This window comes from Podarcis pityusensis, assembly GCF_964106645.2.
Source record: "Podarcis pityusensis genome assembly, chromosome: Z".
Classification (NCBI taxonomy): Eukaryota; Metazoa; Chordata; class Lepidosauria; order Squamata; family Lacertidae; genus Podarcis; species Podarcis pityusensis.
The window spans coordinates 42870094-42891053 of NC_138044.1; the positions used below are offsets into that span (position 1 = coordinate 42870094).

General features: G+C 41.0%; 1 protein-coding gene across 7 annotated transcripts in view; it reads right to left on the reverse strand.

The window, feature by feature from the left end:
- AFF2 (ALF transcription elongation factor 2) overlaps positions 1–20960 on the reverse strand; it is a 396915-nt gene that overhangs the window by 80106 nt on the left and 295849 nt on the right. For all 7 annotated transcript variants that reach the window (XM_080991062.1, XM_080991061.1, XM_080991060.1 and 4 more), the window contains one exon: positions 1794–1831. In XM_080991062.1, coding sequence (XP_080847188.1) covers positions 1794–1831 — 38 coding nt within the window. The remainder of the gene's footprint in view (positions 1–1793; positions 1832–20960) is intronic.

The window sequence follows — 20960 nt, forward strand, 5'->3', positions numbered from 1 at the left end:
CTGCATTGTAGGGGGTTCCAACTCTACAATTCTAAGATTCTATGAACCCAAAGTAAGGATGCACAACTCAACAAGTGACAACTCTTAGTTTTGGATACAGAAAACACTTTACAGTCCCACAAATCTGATTTAAATTGACGTTTGGGATAAGTGGGGAAGCAAACAACACACATACACAACCTACTGAGAAGCTGACACACATAATTTCAGTGGTGCGTGCCCACTGAAAACTAGGGGGTTTCCCCAGCACCAACTCAATCCTGACAAAAAGCAGGGAGACTCAGGCAGCAAACTTTCCTCCAAAGAATCATGGGAACTGTAGTTTGTTAAGGATGCTGGGAAAGGTAGCTCTGTGAGGGATTAAACTGCAGTTCTTAGGATTCTTTGGGGAAAACCATGTGCTTTAAATGTATGGTGTGTAGGCAGCCACAATGAAGAGCTGTGTGTAAGCCAGGCTAAGAGAGAAAGACATTTAGACCCCCTGGTAGAAAAAGCCTCATTAAAGAGGCTTACATTGCACTGTGAGAACTGCAGCTTTAATGGGAAAATAGTAACTTTGCACAGGTGGGTAAACTAATAAAACATATCAAAAATACCAAGCAGAATGTAATTAATATGCCTAATTTGCTCCCATGGGAACTAATTGAAGCAAAACCCAAGGATGCATTCAGAAAATATTTCAAATAGAAAGGCAACAGAGCATAAATAATACATGGAGTCGGGGAGATCTAGTCTGGCTGGTTGGCCGTCCACCTGAATCTTACTCCCTACCCCACCACCTTAAGTCTCACACTTCTGCTGGGTCCATTCGCATGATCCAAACCCCACAGAAACCATGACTATTGTGCACCACCCACTCCTTAAGACACTTCTAGGTACAGTTTGGGAGTAGATGATGCTCAAAGCACCTTCCCTTCTGTGGCTGACAGTATGTTGAAGGTGTGGGGTGGCAGTGGTAATTTTTTATCAGGACAGTAATATGTGGAGAAATTGCTCATTGCCTTTCCCTGTACACCATGGCTCTTGTCAGACCTCTCTGCAGGTGCTATTTAAAAACCACAGCAGAAATACTGCTATGAACTGAAGTAAGGTGTAGTTTGGCTCCTGCAAATCCTCTGGGAAAAGGATCTTGCTGCCGGGCTTGCATAAACTTACCCTGAGAGGCACCACAGACTTTGTGGGCTCTACATCATTATCAACAACATTAAACTATGGGGCCTCCAAAGCAATGGAGTAAATACAATCTGAGATGCCTTTGAAGCCAATGTCTGGCAGACTGCTTATCTCATCTTGCAGAGCTCTTTTCATGCACATGGGAGCGTTTTCCATATGTATAAGCAACAGGCTAGGAAGGGCCCAGGCACATAGGTGCAAAATGTTATTCCCATGTGTCCTACATACTCTGTGTTATTTCCCCTCTGTCAGACCTTCCCAGAGATTGCAATTAAAAATCATAATCTTTTTAGCATGGGCACACTCCCCCTCAAGGCTAGGAGATCTCTGCACTGAATGTGATTATAATATCATTTAGCAGCTATTCATAGATGACACATATTAATTTATGTAAACCAGGGACAACTTGGAGCCTGTAGCCATTAGTGAGCCATGGAAAATGTAAAACCTGTCCTTGTTGATCAGGGACTTTAAAAAAAGAGAAAAGGCTATGACTACAGAGTAACCTGAGTCACTATGTTTTTATTGCCCAGGTGTGGGGTTTCCTTTTTTTTTTTTTTTTGCTTGAAGTTCATTAAACCTGATTTTTTTCTCTCAAAGGGATATTAAAAATAACTTACTTTACAGGAATGTTTCGAGGCTTTGTCTTCTCTGCAGTCTATAAAAATAGGAAAGTGAAAGAGCAGTTAGTTGATCTTAGCAAGAGCAGCCTTTTAGAAAGACAGAGGTAAACCCAAGATATTTTCTTAAGACACACACACACACACACCAGCATATTTCTGAGAACTGCAAATGAATATGCACAATATTGTACTGGAAGCCTCCATAATTAAGCAGGAAGCACAGCAAGAGAAACAACTGTTTATCGCTTTTAATGGGTTAGTGGTGCTGAAGACTGGTAGAAAAATTGCAACACCACAGAACTTCAGAGAGGCAGATGGTAAAGCGATGACATGAATGCTGGGGATCTCACAGTGGCATCCATTAAACGTGCAGTCACCACTGGGGAGCAGCTTCTGTGGTGTAACCTTAATGTGGCCACAAGGACAGAGTGGATTGTGGAGCCCTTTCCAATGCTATTTGTATCCCACTGGGAGGAATGGCGCTAGCTGGGTAACAGAGACGTCTGTAATCACCTTTGCTCCTGTGACCATGGTAATGAATGCAGGACCATAGAGTGCGGTGCTCACCAGAAGCATCTCCCACACAAGCTTGGATTACTTGTGAATTGAGTCTCTCTCAAGATCCTGGCTAATCTGTGTCTGCCAGTCAAGCAATGCACATATTTTAACCAGAAGCTGGGGCAAAGTGCACATAGCACTGAACTTCTGGAGCTCTGTTATCTGAAAATGGGTCAAACTGACATACGGTTCAGAAGGTTGCATGCATGTGCAGCAGCTGCCAGCACCTTAACACATTTGTTGAAATAGCTAAACCATGTGAAGACATATAGATTTCTTTGTGCCTAGGCCTGAGAATATGTTTAGGCATTATGTCAAATATAATGAGGTGAGGTGGGCTCAAAACCCCCAGGAATGTGACTTTGCTGTCCTGCTGAGTAGGGGCAGACTTGAATGCAAAGGACTTGGACAAAGGGGTGTTAAATTCTGTAGAGTGAAGGAAAAAGTCAAAACCAAGACACTTCAAGGCATAGCTATCAACGTTTCCCTTTTTGTAAGGGAAATTCCCTTATTCCAAATAGGATTCCTCGGAAGAAAAGGGAAAAGTTGACAGCTATGCTTCAAGGGGCTTGATTGATACCATGGCAATTAGGGGTTTGCTTGTTTTTAAATCATCCCAAATCCACAGCTTCTCCTTGAGTTCCTTTACATGGCTAAAATTTGCACAACAAACAGTCAGCCTAGGGGAGCTCATTCCCACTGGAGGCCACTAACCTGGATGGCTTTAAAAGATGATTGAACAAGTTAATGGAGGATAAGACTATCGGTGGGTACTAGCCATAATAGGTATGCTCTGCCTGCAGCTGTGGAGGCAGTAATGCTTCTGAATGCTAGTTGCTGGAAACCACAGGAGGGGGAAATGATCTTTTGCTAAGGTCCTGTGAGAGTTTCCTCTGGGCATTTGGGTGGCCCCTGTGAAAGCAGGGTAGTGGACGGGTCATTGGCCATTCTTATGTTCTTATTTCGTATCAAGAATCTAAACATAATAAAACTTTTTTAATCTGAGTCAAAATGGTGTCCACATCTCCATTCACCTTTGGCCAATGGCTTGTGAATGTGTGGAAATGCAAGACATGGCTGTGATGGATTTCATGCCTGCATGAGAGAACGGGATTGTGGACTTGTGCTTGTATGAGTTTGACTGTGAACAGACTGACTTAATCATCCTCTCCCTCCTGATTAAATGTTTTTGAAAAAATTTTCAGCAAAAATTCCAGTCATCAATACTCTAGAAATTCAGATAAACAGACACACAATTTAATAGTCTGAAGTTACATATTATTAGCCAACAACACTATATGTGTGTGTGGGGGGGGGGCTAACTGAAAGCCAGTGGGACTCACTTTCAAATAGAAATGCACAGAATTGCACTCTTCAAGTTTTTTAATGCTTTTTAAAATTTAGATTTTATGGTCATCACAAATTGGCACAGATCTAACAAACCAGGAAGTAAATTTGTTTAGAATTATTGCAGCAACTGAGAAATTAACTTCATGTTAGCTACTGTCAGTCTTAAACAATGAGATCAGAAGAATTATATCTATCATGGCAGAATAGATTCTTTCTCCAAAGCTATTTTTTATTAGCCATCAACAGAAAAAGGCAAGATGGGATGACCAAATGTTCAGATCAATTTCCTCCTGTGAAACCTTTAAGAAAACACACTCCAAATCTTCTAAATGAGTAACTATCCAGGCCTCTTGGCCTGCACTGTCTCAGATTCAGAGGCTGGTTCCAGTTTATTGCTGAATCCATTGATCTGTATACAGTCCATTTATCATTCATGAAAAGAGCTGGTGATCTTCACAGTATATTAGAAGAAACAACTCAGATCATCTGTCAACGGCCCTCTTATTTCTGTTTCCCTCTCCGCAGGGATTTCATCTCCATCCATTCTTCTTGAATTAAAATGTTGCTAAGCAACACAGCTGGGGGCACGGATGGCAGAATGGCTAGAGTCTATCAAGCTGTTTAAGCTGTTGGAGATTTTAGTGGTAATGTCGTTCATATGTGTGTGATAGATATATATATATATACACACACACACACACACACACACACACACACACACACATATTTCGATGGCATAATTTGCTGCTTCTGAATTTTCTACCTATATAATGTGCCATATGTCTGTGGGCTTCTCAATGTCCCTCTTCTCGTCAACTGCTTTCTCAGTGGAGATGGGAAAAAGCTATCAGGAAGTTGACAGTAGTGATGGGTGTGGGGATGTTTAGGGAGGCAGGAGAGGATATATTATTTTATTATATCCTTCCTAACTTGCGTCAGAAAGTTCTATAACTTAGCAGAGTTGTTAAACAACCCCCCTTTTAAATTACACAGTGGTTTGCTAGCTGCAGGCTCATCTAAGCATCACTATTTAGGATTCCTGGTAAGATCCCTTTTTATATCCCTCCTCAAAGAATAGACACGACCATCTGATTAAAGTTAACATAAAACTAGTTTGCTTACAACCATCCAGTTGCCCTGAAGGCAGACTTAATTTACAGAACAACATATAACTATGTGAACTATCCCACAAGGGAAATACTCTCAAGCGACTGTGACTCAGCAGTCACTTCTCCTAACTCTTAGGAACACAAAAATGGAGAACAAAAAGAGCAGAACATGGAGGCTGTGTGCTCCTGTCCAAGAACAGGCCACACCCACATTAAATCACATGCAAAGGAAGTCTGTCCCAGATCAGGAGGAACTAGCAAGTTTTCTCCTGAGTGATACAAAGCATTCCCCAGCATGTGCATTGTAGGAATGTTGTATTTGACTGCAATACGTTTTTACATCCCACATACCCCTTCTCAGGCAATACAACATTTACAAAAGTAAACAACCTTAATCAACCACCCAGAGTCCCAGCTTGACACTTAGATTCTGGAAACTCTCTCTTGGCAGGGGCTTTGTCAGGATATCAGCAGCCATCTCTTTGGTGTTGCAATAAGAGAGTTCCACAAGTCCACTCTGAATCATTTTGCGAATGTAGTGGTACTTTACACCAATGTATTTCATTCTTGTGTGGAACTTCTCACTCAGAGATAGCTTCATGCCACTCTGATTGTCCTCTAGCAGCTTAACAGGTACCTTGCTCACCAACCCAAAGTCCTAAATGAGTTGATCCAGCCAGGCAACCTCTCTGCACGCTTCTGTAGCTGCAACATAATCTGCTTCTATGGAAGATAATGCTACACAGTTCTGTTTATAAATACCCCATGCAACAAGTCCATTCCCTACACACCACAACAGAACTCCATAGCTGAGGGAAAGTTTAGATCCATCATGGAGATGGCAAGATGCACGTTAAAGGATGAATCCCTGCCACAGAAGCTGTGGCCAGATGCAGCAAACACAGCCGTGTATCTCCAGAACCAAGGGAGCTAAACGCACACCTTTCAAACTTTGGCATGGGAGAGTTCCCAACCTGTCACACATACGTGTGTTTGGAAGTCTATGTTACTACCATGTCCCCAAAGAACACAGACACAAGCTTGACTCCAGGGCACAAGCAGGTATCCTTGTGGGGTACACCTCTGGAGGCAAGGGATAAATAATTTTGGACTTACAAACTGGTAAGACAAGTGTGCACCATGCAGTTTATTTTGATGAACTCAGCAAAGCTGACACTAAAAATAGTGTTGTGGACTTTTCTGAGCAGCCAGAAAAGGTTCAAGAACGAGAAAGCAATCATTTGAGTTTGTGGAATCTTATGGCCTCAAGGTGTGTCCACCAAGGGTAAGCACCTCTGATCCCAATGCCAGCAGCCAGTTGACAAGTCCCTTTCCCTCTGCCAAAATGTCTGCATATAGGGTCGGCCCAAGACATTTTGCAGTCTGAAGTGAAGGACGTTCCCTACCGTACGTGAAAAAGTTGGCTGAATCAACATTGGCAAGGGGATGGTATCCTCCGCTGCATCTGAGGCCAGGCCAGGTGGCACAGCTCTGTTTTCCAGCAGACTGGAAGCCTTAGGCACATGAAGAGGGGCTACTATTGTTGCTTCCTGCCTGCACAGTATGTACTACCTGAGGTGGCCATCTCTGCCTAGTGGTAGGGCTGGCTCTGACATGATTGCTTATCCCAGACAAACTTGAACAAAAACCAAAGGGATGATATAAAAGAGGCAGCAGGTGTAGGCAATGTGGCCACAGATAGGCGGAATGAAGGAAGTGAGCACTACCAGAGGGAAGCTAAGACAAGGCTAGTTGGCAAATGGGAGCCATTTTGAGATGCGAAGGGGAAAAAATGTGCTGATGTTTAAGGCCATGCATACACATACACCCCAGTTTGGATTATTGCACAGCCTGATTAAAGTTCTGTGGAACTCAAAAGTGTACCCCATATTTTGTGATAGGAACATAGGAAGTTGCCTCCTACTGGGTCACACTGTTAGGGTCCATCTGGCTCATGCTGCCTACACTTACTGGCAGAAACTCTCCAGCATTTCATGTATAAGGTATCCTTCCCAGCCCTGGAGATGCTGGGCATTGTGAAAAGCAGATATTCTGCCACTGAGCTACAACTCTGCCCAACTCTGGTTTAATCTATTGGTTAGTTTAATAAATATATTGCCTTAATAAGGGTTTTTGGAGTCTCTGTTAGGGTCCAAAAGATCTCCCTTTCCCTTTTTGTATCTATTCTCTTCAGTTTTGCTATGCAGTTTCTTATTGTTACTAGGATAGATTTCATTATTTCTGCTGCTCCTTTATAGAGTCTGGCGTTTTATGGTTTATTGAAATGCTGATGTCATGGTCATTGAAATGAAATGTTACAGGATTGTTTATTAAAACACTGCTATTAAAAATGCAGATATGGATATCATGAAGTGGACTCTAGCACACAAATGCTTATTATATCATAATAGATTTTTAAAGTCTTTAAGGTTGCACAGGACTCTTTGTTGCTGATTTGGGGCTTATTGAAAGATTTCTGGAAATGCTGATATTACATTTTGGAATAAAATTGTCACTATTGTTTTGCTGCATTTTTATTTTCTGAGCATTGCAAAGATGCCAATTTTTTTGTGACAAGGCAGCACACAAGTTTAAAATAGTAACAGCTAGTGGGAAGTGCCCAGCACTGCCCAGAAATTCAAATAACAAAATAACAACAAGAAAAATTGTTTGGTGATTTTATTTCAAGAGTTGTCTAAATGCACAGAGAAGAAATAGACAAGCGATTTCCTAAAATATATAGTAGAGGAGTGCCTGGAGCTGGCCATGCTTTTTTTTAATTAAAGAAACTCTCAAATTTTGTGATTTTTAAATGGATAGTGTAATTTGTGAGTTCAGATCTTTCACGCCAAAAACTGGGAAAAGTCATGCCAAAGTAACAGTTTAGTCTACCAGCTTGATTTAAAATGGAGTCCAGCATGAAAACATCAATGTTGGACGCTCACCGACACTAGAGGAATCCTTGTGCCAAGTTTGGTGACAACATATCAAGACATTGTTAAACCTATTCCAAGCTCCAAAACCACGCTGTCCACTTTAAAATTACAATTTTTTTTGCTTCCTGAAAGTACTTAGGCAGTGCTGGGACTCCCCACTAGTAAAGAAACAAATAGAAAATCTGGTAACTATGAGGAATACTGAAATCAAAGCACCATTCATTGATGCTTCATTGAGTACACGTTGCATTTGAATGCAAAAATACCGTACATTGTATGAAAACATGTTGTATGCAGCAGGTTTGTCAATTAGAGATAATTATTATTCTCTGATCAGGGGGAAAATGCATTATTTTCTTAATCTCTCTTTTTGTAGCCAACATCCTTTGAAATATGCATCTTTGCTGTAACATCATTATAAGAAAATACTGTCTCCAAATTAGTCCCTTCTCTCACCCAGTTCTCTTTCTTGGGATAGCTAGCTATTGACACAAATTGTCTGCATTGAGTAGTTCTCTCTGCTTTGATAATTAACTTTTGATCATTACTGACTTTAATGGTTCTAGTCTAATATTGTCATAGTCATCCTCCTCAATTACTTTAGCACTCATCACCTTTAATCTTTGAACAAAATGATCTCACTGAACCTCCATCAGCTTGACTACCGAGTTAATAATTTCTGCTTCTCGTCTTCCTGGCTAAGTTTGATTTGTCTGAGACGTGATGTGAACTTTTGATTATTAATTTAAAGGATTTCAGATGCCTTGCTTGCTCTTTCTCTCAGTTGGGATATTTGTTCAACCTACATAAATGTAGTCTTAGCAAGGGTTCCACCCCCCAGACAATTAATAATTATTTATGTGCTTCTGTTTTTATTTAAATGAAGCAGGAAGGAGGTTTCTAAACACTCCCAAGTACTCAAAGGCCCAGTTGTCACTGAAGCCATATAGCTCTATCTGGGCAGCACCACCTTAAGAAGCAGGTGGGGGTTATATCTATCTACCATTACGAGTCTCTTATCACGCAAGCTGTTTCACTGTACCAAATTGAAAAAGGGCATTAGGAACGCCAAAGCTATGTACTGCCGGAGGATCGAAAAACATTTTGAGAGCTCCGACCCTCGTCGAGTATGGCAAGGCCTGCGACAAATTACAGGGCAAAATATTAAAAACGAACTGGCTAGCAGCAGTGCGCACCTGGCTGATCAACTGAATCAATTTTTTAGTCGCTTTGAGGTGGGAACTGGAACTACCGTCACTACAGCATTGGCTACCAGCACATCATCAGAAACTACTACTGATAGACAACCATTTTTATTACAGACCTGTGACGTACAACGTGCCTTTCGGAGCATTAACATTAGGAAGGCAGCTGGACCGGATGGAATCATGGGACGGGCTATTAGGGACTGCGCTGCAGAATTAGCTGGTGTGTTTACGGACATTTTTAACCTATCCCTGTTGCAGGGTTCTGTCCCTACCTGCCTGAAGACATCGATTATAGTGCCAGTCCCCAAGCAGTCAGTGGTGGTATCTCTCAATGACTATAGACCAATAGCCTTAACATCTGTCGTTATGAAATGTTTTGAGAGATTGGTGCTAGATCATATTAAGGCTGGTCTTCCATCCACTCTAGACCCGTTCCAGTTTGCATACAGAAGAAATAGATCTACTGATGATGCTATTTCCATCGCTGTCCATACTGTACTGAGTCATCTAGAACGACAGGGAACCTACGCAAGGCTGTTGTTTGTGGACTACAGTTCTGCCTTCAATACAATTCTGCCAGACAGGTTATTTCTTAAAATGACCAATTTGGGTATACATCAGAAGATCTGTCTGTGGGTAAGGAATTTCCTGACTGATAGGCCGCAGACAGTGAGAATGGGCCCTTACTATTCTTCTACTCTAGTATTAAGCACAGGAGCCCCTCAGGGATGTGTGCTAAGTCCCTTTCTCTATTCCCTGTACACATTTGATTGCACCCCACTGTATAAGTCCAACACAATCATCAAATTTGCGGATGATACAGCAGTGGTGGGGCTCATTAGTGAGAACGATGAGACTGCTTATAGGAAAGAAGTACAGGGGTTAATTCAATGGTGTAAAAAAAACAATCTTATGCTTAACACCAAAAAAACCAAAGAACTCATAATTGACTTTAGGAGAAAGAAAAGTGTATTTTTACCATTGCACATAAATGGCGAGGAGGTGGAGAGGGTTAGTAGTTTTAAATACCTGGGCATTTACATCTCTGAGGACCTCTCATGGACTGCAAATATTAATATGGTTGTGAGGAAGGTGCAGGGGAGGTTGTATTTCCTGAGAATGCTCAGGGGACTGAATCTATCTCAGCACCTACTTCTGTCCTATTATCACAGTACCATCGAGAGTGTCTTAACCTATAGTATATTATCGTGGTATGGGAGCAGCTCTGAAACGGATAAAAAAGCTTTACAGAGAATAATTAAAATTGCCCAGAATGTTATTGGGCTCCAACTACCAACCCTGGATGAGATCTTCACGTCTCGCACTTTGAAGAAGTCACACAATATCCTGAGAGATCCCACCCATCCTGCTCACAACTTCTTTGAACTGTTGCCTTCGGGCAGAAGATATAGGACAATGAAAACACGAACCACACGGCTTCTGAATAGTTTCTATCCAAGAGCTCTGATTGCACTAAATAATGATCTCAGGGCCAGTTGCAAGAAATAGCAAGCAGGGAGTAGGAAGGAATGAGACAGGTTTTTAGGTTATGTTATGCCTTTAATAGGTTATGTTACATTCTGGAGTATGATATGTTTTTATAGATTATGTCTGAATAGGATGAGAGTGTTGGAGATACGTGCAAATGTGTATGTGAACCCGGTCTTTGGGTGGGTGTTTGATTTTCGTTGTTGTGTATACTGTGTATATACGGACAATGACAATAAATTTATCTTAAATCTTATCTTAAATCTTAAATCTTAAATCTTAAATCTTAAATCTTAAATCTTAAATCTTAAATCTTAAATCTTAAATCTTTTTGGTACCTGCTAAAAACATTTTTGTTTAAGCAAGCCATTCCAGGTATGTACAACAATGACATGCATTCTAATCTATTTTTTTTTTAACTTATTGAAGATTTATTTATTTTTAAATGTTTTAAATAGCTGTTTTGAACTGTTCTTTTTTACTGGTAATTTTATTATTTCATTCTTTTTGTAATCCCTTTGAAGTTTCATTACAATCCGGAGTAAATTTCTCTCTCTCTCTCTCTCTCTCTAGCATCTGGTGAGTTTGGGCAGTGCCATGCCATTGTCCTTCCAACAGTAGAGTTACTGCCATTTACTATGTTGGTACCAAGATGGTGGAAAGCAGGAACAGGCAGTGGTGCACCAGCAATGGGTGCACCAACAGAACCAGCATGAAGCCAGCCCCAAGTTTGTTATCACCCTACCCTGCCCCTGTGCCATCACGGTTCCAACCCAGTACAGTGGTACCTCAGCTTACATACACTCCAGGTTACATACGCTTCAGGTTACAGACTCCACTAACCCAGAAATATTACCTCGGGTTAAGAACTTTGCTTCAGGATGAGAACAGAAATCGTGCTCCAGCGGCACAGCAGCAGCGGGAGGCCCCATTAGCCAAAGTGGTGCTTCAGGTTAAGAACAGTTTCAGGTTAAAAATGGACCTCCGGAACGAATTATGTACTTAACCCGAGGTACCACTGTAACTGGAATTCAGTTCCGGCACCTCTCTGGTGGGCACCATTGCCATTATAAGCAAACAAGGGGAGGCGTTCATGGTGAGTTCCAACACCTCTTTTTCCTAGAAAAATAGCACTGCCCATTCATGCTGACTCCTTGCTTCCTTCATGTCTGCCTGCCTCCCAGATTGATACTGGGCCACATTCAAGGTTCTTGTGTTAATGCACAAAGCCTTAAACACCTCGGGAGCGCTAAACAACTGATCCCTTCTGCTTTACTTTGATCATTGAGATCGCCTCTGATGAGGCACTTCTGGTGTTTCCCCACATCTCTGAGTTTCGGATGCCCTTTGCTGGGGACTGAGCCCTGCCTCTGTGGTGGGCCCTGCCCTGAGGAACTCCTTTCCAGTACAGCTGGGAAGAAATCAGACAGAATCCTGAAAACGGTGTTATTCAGACAGGCTTTTGAAGCACAATTTCCTTTTTCCTGACCAGTATTTATTGATGTTCTTATTGATCTTACTGCAATTTTGAATGTTATACACGGCCTTGCTGTAATATTATGAAAACACAGCCTATAAATATCTAAATAAATATCTGCAGCCCTGGCATGACAGGGAGAAGACGTACACCAAATCCCTTCACCATGGGGCATCTAATTTCCCATGTGCTGTTAATTGTTTTGGAACAGAGGCCTATTCCGTGATGGCAGAGACTTCCTGTAGCCTGAAGTGGCACAGCTCAGTCATGGTTTCACAGCCTCAGGAAGAACAAGGTCTGAGAGGGGAGATCATACTGTGAAGGACAGAAATGGAATTGAAAGAGCCTAAAGTGGACCCTTAGGACATTAAGAGGGTTACATCATGTGGCTGCCGCTAATTTTGAGTCTGAAAATGTACATTAAGATAATTAAAGGTAATTGGAAAATGGAGAGCAGATTGAGGCGGACAATTTCACCACTTCACTTTGTAATTTCCTTATGATTTTTATACTCACGGCTATATCCCCTAGAATGTGCCATGTGATTGAAATGTCACATGTATCATCAGTATGTCAGGGTAGGATTTGCTGCGATGCTGCAGTCATTTTGTAACATAGCATGTGCTTCCTGGATATATATATATATATATATATATAATTTTGTCCAGTTTGTCAGCAAGGAGTTCAAAGCAACATATGCAGTTCTTCTGCTCCCCTGTTATCCTCCCCTGTTATCCTATGAGGTAGCTTAGGCTGAGAGACTATGACAAGTGCTGGCAATACGATAATCTCTCTCCATTTTTGATCCTGTCTTTACGGAGATCTGTGAAATTACTGGCCAACACATACAAGAGACAAGTGAGCTAGCCAGGCTGAATTTATTTCATGGTGAAAACTTGAATGTTTGCTTTAAATCATTAATTGAATATTTACAGGTGGTGGCCAAGGTTGGTGACTGCCACATTCTGGAAGGGATTGGAAGGGGCAACTCCTATGACATATTATCAAATGGTGTGGCAGATTGCTTTAAATGAAAACCTTACAAACAGCAGAATGACACTGTTTTGTTATGAATATGAACAACATGGATAATTGACACTATCCTACAGCATATTAAATCTTTTGACTGGTTTGATTTCTGATACTGTTTTTTTTTTTTTTAATTGCATTGGATTCTTCCTTTTCTTTGATTGGTTATATAATATGGCTATATTCTGTGCAGCAGCATAGTTATTAAAGCAGTAGGAGTTTTTGTTGTTGCATATGTGTTGTTGTTTAAACATTAAGAAGAAAAGCTTTCTATATCTATATAAAATGCTAGTATTTGTGCCCCAGTTTCTAGCATTCTTTTTACACAGTAATACTTCCTGCATCATGGAACTCTTTAAAAAAACAAACAAACCATGTCATACTAAATTACATTCAAACTAGTGGGCATGGGGTGGCAACTGCATCCTTCTGTTCCCACATGATTTACCCATGAAAATGGCGAGAGAGAACTGTATGCCACAATGCAGCCCTGAATTCCATCCCATCATTTTCGAGTCTAACCAGGTTGATTTCCCCCCTGCCCCTGAAAGCAATTCACACAGAAATGAGCACTAAACTTCCACTAGGTTTTCCTAGGATTGCAGAAATGGTTTTATTCTGAGTGAGAGATATCATTAACTGCAAATAAATAACAGGCAAGGGAAGATCTGGAAAATGAAAGAATGTGCTGCCCGAATGCAGTCTAAGTGTCCTAGCTATACCATTCCAACCAACCAATCCTTCTTTCCCATAAAACTATATTTATAAAGGGCAGTTCAAGACTGACGATTGCCATCACGATTGTATCCTGCCCTTCCACAATGAAGGTCAAGGTGGCATATACAGGGGCATTATTTCACTTGATCCTCACAATAAATCTTGTGATCTATGTTAGGCCAACAGATGGATGAACAGAATCACAGATGAGTAGAATCTGAACCCAGATCTCTGTGTGCCAAGTCCCAACAGCTTTTCCACTGTTACATTGGTTCTGGAGTCAGGTAGGTAGCCGTGTTGGTCTGACACAGTAACTGAAGAAGTGTGCATGCACACAAAAGCTTATTCCCAGAACAAACGTAGTTGGTCTCAAAGGTGCTACTGGACAATGTTTTTGTTTTTGTTTTTGTTTTTTTTAAAATGGATCTTGAGGATAGTTTCAGTGACCCAGCTGAGCTGACTTTATGGGAATTCTGGAAGGCCCTTTGCAGTCAAAGCAATGAGAAAATGACCCTCACGCCCTTTGGCATTCAGGGAAACTGGTACAGTGCAGTGACTGAGAGTTGTTCCTGCAAGATGGTGCCCCCAGCTCAGTGCATTGTCTCCCGAGGAAAATATCAGCCCTTACCCTAATCTCTTGTGACAAGAAGCTGGCAACTTTGCATCTGGGAGTCTGAGTGTCACAGTTTAGGTCAGCCTTTCCCTGAGGGTGATGCAAAGGCTGTTTATCAAAAGACTGCATTTGTAACAATGGCTCTCGTCTCCTGTGTCTCATATATTCAACATTCTCCCCATGCCTACATCTTCCATACAGAAAAATCGTTATTTAGGACATGTGTTTTCTAGAGAAAATACACACATCTCTAGCTGAGAAGCTGGTACCTGATTAATTTAACACTCATCTTGCTGTTAATTATAAGGTTGTAAGGACTGCCGGATTGGATCCGACCAGGGCCCATCTATACCAGCATTCTGTCAAATAAGATGCCTCTCAGTTGCTCTAGAAAAGGTCTATTCTCTTTATTTGTCTGAAGCATTCTGTAGTCAGACTGCCTATGAAGGTTCATATTCTATATAATAAGGATTTGGAACTTTTTCCAGTCCAGGAGCCAAATTTACTTCTGGGATTTACATGTCAGTGGTAGGTAGGAACAGAGAAAAGAATTGATTCAGTTTGCTTTTAAAGACAAATCTATCCAATCTGCTCTCTTCAAGACAGCATGTAAACTGAAACAAAGTTATCCTTCAAAATCCACACTCATCCGAATTTTGCGATGCAGTTCTCCAACCAAATAATAGTTACAAAAATGCATAGGGATGTGCATAAAAATAAATATATTAGTGAAAACAATGCACAAAAATACATTGTATTAGGGGAAATTGCTTGCAAAAATATGCATATTAGACAAAGCTGCATATACTTAGGAAAAAGTCACACTAAAATGCTGGTGAATTTTCACAAGTATATATATATATATGAGAGTATATATAGTATATATAAGTATATGTGTATATATATATATATGTGTGTGTATATATAAGTATATATATATACTTATATATATAAGTATATATATATACTTATATATATAAGTATATATATACTTATATATACTTATATATATAAGTATATATATATATACTTATATATACTTATATATATAAGTATATATATATACTTATATATATATAAGTATATATAAGTATACATAAGTGTATATATATATATATATATACTTATATATGTATATATAAGTATATATATGAATATATACTTATATATATAAGTATATATATATACTTATATATATAAGTATATATATATATACTTATATATACTTATATATACTTATATATATAAGTATATGTATATATAAGTATATATATATATACTTATATATGTATATATAAGTATATATATGAGAGCCAGTGTGGTGTAGTGGTTAAGAGCGGTAGTCTCGTAATCTGGGGAACCGGGTTTGAGTCTCCGCTCCTCCACATGCAGCTGCTGGGTGACCTTGGGCCAGTCACACTTCTTTGAAGTCTCTCAGCCCCACTCACCTCACAGAGTGTTTGTTGTGGGGGAGGAAGGGAAAGGAGAATGATAGCCGCTTTGAGACTCCTTAAAGGGAGTGAAAGGCGGGATATCAAATCCAAACTCTTCTTCTTCTATATATATTGCAAATTGCTGCAAAATGTAGATAACTCAATTTAAGATTGGAAAAATGAGAGAGAGAACCAAAATTGACACATCCTTCTATTCTTTGTGGTAAGTGGGGTCAGAAGTAGAGGTGGGTGTAGCAACAAATGTGAATTTTACCCTGCCCAATAGGCTATATAGGGAGTGTGGCTGGGAAGTCTTAGGTTCAGATGTAGAGCTCTGGCACCCTGGACTTTTTAGCTATATGCTAACTGGAAACTCATTCTCCAAGAGGGGTTCCTTAAGTAGCCAAAATGAAAACATCTACATGCAAGTGGGAAGTATCAGCTGACTTGAGGGAACCTTAAGACAGTTGGAAGTACAAAAATACTTTTGAGAAAAGAACTAAAAGAGAAGGAACCATAACAACCAAATGAAGATGGAATATGCTTAGTTGCTGCAGGATCCCGACTGACTGTGGAATGGGCAGGAATGGAGAACAGTGATGGAGAGGAATGGAATGGAAAGGGCATGGTTGGCTGGAACCAAGGCTGGGCAAAGGTTTGCCTCCATCTTCCTCAGTCCCTTCTTCTGAATGCAAGTGTGTATGGGGGAACTGGGGGTCATTTAGTGCTGGTGACAGAGAAAGTAATTTGACTTTCAGGAGTGGTGTGTGTGTAAATAGCATTTACTGCTGTAGGTTAGGTGGCCCGTGTCATTTTCTTTTTTAAGTCTAGAAATCCAAGCTGCACATCCAGCCAGCTAATGCATATTTTGAAGTAGCCATGGATGCTATAGGATGAATGACATAGTGTCCTAGCCAGGGACATTATATGAAAATACAAGACAGGGCCACTCCAAAACCACCAATATTCAGCTGGGCTAAACATTTAACCCAGCCCTCCCACTGGAAATCTTATGGGATTTGGAGCCCAACATCATCTGGAGGGTGCCACATAGCCTATCCTAATAATACATGAATATAGATTCCCAGAATATGGATTGTTGGTCCATTTAGTCCAGGACTGTTAGCCCATAATACATAGTATGGGTCTAAGTAGACTAGTCCTGGGTTTGGTGGGCCAAGAGTGAGCTGTCTAGCCCAAGACTTGTCTACCCTGGGCTGTCAGCTATACCCTGCGGCCTCAAGCAAATGTCTTTCTCACTTCTACTACATGAGATCCTCTAACAAGATACTGATCCTGGGGATTTCTGCATGCAATGGAGCACACATGCCCCTTAACTATTGCATCTCTCATCTGCCCACAATATTGCTCCTCTGAGAAAATATGTTGGTGTCTAGTTTAAGAAGTTAAGGCAATGCCGCCTGAAGATTAATTGGGATGTTTTGCCTTTGCACATGCTGTTTCATTTCCAGGTAAGGTTCCCAAGGCGTGTGTGGTAATTAGCAGCACCGCTTTAAGCTGTCCCAAGTCCCCATTTGTATCTCTGGTTCAGCTTTCAAAGATTGACATTTAGAGATCTTTTCTTTGCAACGACTCCCCCCCCCCTTTTCAGAATCCCAATGTGAGGGTGGCGTCCATGTTGGAAATCGTCTGTCGGCTTAACGCCAAACCCTTCCAGATAAGTAGCAGATAAGCTGCACAGGCTTCAACAAGTCTCTACAAATACAAGGGTGACATCCCAGGGGGAGAATCTCTATCTCTTGCTTGCTCTAACTAGGTCTGGTTTGTGTTCCCATTATTATTGCGTTGAAGAGAGCCCCCCTATGGGTTAAAATTCCTTTTGCCACACTGAAAGACGTTTCAGCAAAGGCTGTTCCTGGCCTCCCTTTCCTTGCAGCTGTTGCCCTTAGATTCTCCTTTATGATGAAGGTCTTCTTTATTGTGGTCCTTGGGGAATCTGCAGCAGACCCTAATCTCTATCCCTCTCTCAATCAATGAATAACTCTCCAGTGAGGAAAGGGCAAAAGCAAAGGATAACAGCAGCGACATCGTGGAGAAAGAAAGAGAAAGAGGGGGGGTGGAGTGGAGACGTGAGGCCTTGCTGCTGCCATTGTCGATGCAATGCTCCATTGCAGAGTTCATCTGCTGGGTTGTGGGAGTGTAAAAACCAATTACATGTTTACGAGCCATTATAAGGAATCACTAGGAGACGAAATGTAGATATGCTGAAGGTCTACGTTTCTTTCTGATCTGCTAAACTTCAGGTTTCTTGGCTGGTTTCCAGGTGGCTTGTCTATTGAGCATTCATCCTGCTTTGTTGGTGGGGAGGTGAGATGACATTGCGTCAAGCACATGCCATCCTGCTCTTTCCAGCATATTTCCCTGTTACTTTCCTTATGGGGGGGGGGGAGTCCAGTATTGGGGAGTGGGGGTGCAGTCGATTTGTTGTGCACAGCTCCAAAGCAACTTTAAGAACTGAACAACCTGAATTTGCTGGTATGTGATTAATTCCCATCAAAAAACAGAAACAGTTTGGAAATGCCTCTTGCCTCTGTCACCTCAGTATAAAGTGATAAGAAACTCCCACCCCCCCACACACTCAGTTGAGAATACAATCCTAAGTACACTTGCTTATGAGTAAGCCCTGTTGGTTTCAGTGGGTCTTTCCTCCAAGTAACACTAGTGAAGCTTCAACACACCCTTATTAAAGAGGTGGTGAAAACCATCCATATTGGCCTTTTAATACACTGTAAAAATCAGTTCTTAATTGATTCTGGAAACATTGTGCTGCCTAAGATGTCAGTGAAACTCAAAGGAAGGCAAACTGTTTACATTAAAATACTCCATCAAAGTTATTTGTAGCTGGTTTCATCCTAATCCTTCTGATTCCCCTAGCCCATGCCTTTGACAGGATGACCTTGCCCCCGGTATGTGTGTTCAGTATTGATGCCATTACTGAAGAATGATTCCTCAGCTTTTCTGCTGATAACTAAATAGAAACGTGGGGAGGAGGTATTGTGGGAGGTAAGCAAACTTTTCAGGATCTGGGTAATAATGGGTGCAGGGAGGTGGAGGTCGCTGGAAAAAAACAACGGATCCTGCTATTAAGATTCAGATGCCATATCTCTTTAAAACAGCACAACTATATCTTCCAAATTAGCCAGTTTTTAATCAGTTTTTAAAACAACACCAGCGAGACAGACAGTTGGAAAGAAATGTCCCATGCTTCCATTATCTATTGAAGGAAGGGGAGGCTCAACCTGAGGCCCGACAAGCGTCGGAGTGATCAAGTAATTCATTTTGCATGCAATTATCTAATACAAACACAGCCAAGAGAGAAACAATAACTGAAATATGACAGCCAAATCAGGAACAAGGATTAAGTAGGAGGTGGCAATGGAGTGTAGGGTTATCTGAGATCCACATGTGTAAAATTTAATTGTTTAAGGGAGAAGGGAGGGGGGAGTGTGAGGCTGAAAAGATAAAAATCCACTTCAGCAATTTGTTCTGCCAAGAAAATACTTAAATGCAGAAAATTTTTTTTTTTTTAAGTGAATGGTATCAAAGTTACTTGGGTCCAAAACACACAACACTCTGGCAATGTGTTTTAGATTAAGGACACACGTTTCAAAGGTTAAGAGGACTATTTCTTGGGCAGAATGCAGAACAAAGAATGGGCTGGAGAAGATTAGTAAACTGCGGCTCTTTAAAATACTAGTTTCTGCTGCAATTCACTTGGATAACTTTGAGCTCAAAGCTAATTGGGACTAGACAAGACCGCTTCAAAGAATCCAGACACTGAGCTGCTCTTATTTATTGTGACTTTGGAACAGGTTTAAATTGTTTTTATTTCTTTTTTTTTAAAGAATTGTACAGAGAAGTCAACAAGAGCTGATCCTGCTAAACACACATTGCCTGATCAAGGATCAGATCCTTGCATGCACAATTGCAGGAGAAACTATGCACCTCGGGGTTCAGTGAACCATCTGGGTGGAGATGGCAAAACACATATCCATGCAAAGCAATTAGTTGCTGCCTGAAAGTGGTGGCACATGGCAAGAGTTAGGTTGTGGCAAAGGATGCCGGGAAATTCCATCAAAGTGGGAAATGGTACAAGGAATTGTGTCTGTTCAGGAATGGAAGCCAGGAAGGCAACTATGACCAGTCACTCCCAGTCTGCAGTCACTGTTCTTATTGATGCTGTCTCCCCCACCCCTGAAATGGTGTGGAATCATGTAACACACCATGTGACAATCATGCAACAATCACATAATTAATTAAGTTATTAGATTTTACCACAGTAAACAGTGAGCTGAATAATGTGGTTTTCTGCAGAAGGTGAACTGCAGCGGAACAGAAATGGTGCAGCATATGATGGCCACAGGGTGGAAAAGAAAATCAATGCTTTTTAACATCCCTAGTTGTGTCCAGTGTTATCAATACAAAAATCCTAATGCTTATATTGAAGGGAGGTGAGTTGCTGCCAGAATGTCTTTTCTGTGGTGGGTGCCTTCGTTGTGGAACACTCTTTCCAGAGTGGTTTGCCCAGTCCTTCCTGTACTGTTCTTTTGGCACCAGCCAATTTTTTATTTTCCTGGGTGTTAAAGATGCAGCTTAAATCCTGCTGATTCTCCCCCCTCCCGCCCCACCCTGGGGGGTATCTAAAATTTACTTTCATTAAAGCCACATAATAAGAGAAACAATTATTGCAGAAGTTATTTGATTGTGCAAAATATAGAGCTAATGACTAACGACCTGACATTTATCCCATATATTCATTCTTTTCTGCTTAGTACATATAATATACTGTATATGTATGTGTGTGTGTGTGAGTGTGTGTGTGTGTGTGTGTATATATATATATATATATATATATATGCTGTGTTGCATCCAACACTGCCATTCTGCTCATGCAGCAGACCTGCTTGTGCAACGGAACTTTACCCTCCTCTCCTCTTTCCTGCATCCCTCTTGCGCACCCACCAAGTCTGCACCAGAACGTTGACAGATTCTCTGGAGCAGATCTGGGGGGCATGTGAAGAAAGGAGAAGAAGGGAAAGTCATGCAGGGTATTGGATGCGGCTTTGTGACTTTTTGTATTTACATTTTAATTTTAGATACAAAAAAATTTAAACATGCTATTTTAATTGTCTTCTCTGCAGTATCCCTCATACAGAACATTCACCCCAAGGAGGTTTGCTTGGCATCTACCTTATCATTGTTTCAGAACCAGGACCAGGACCAGG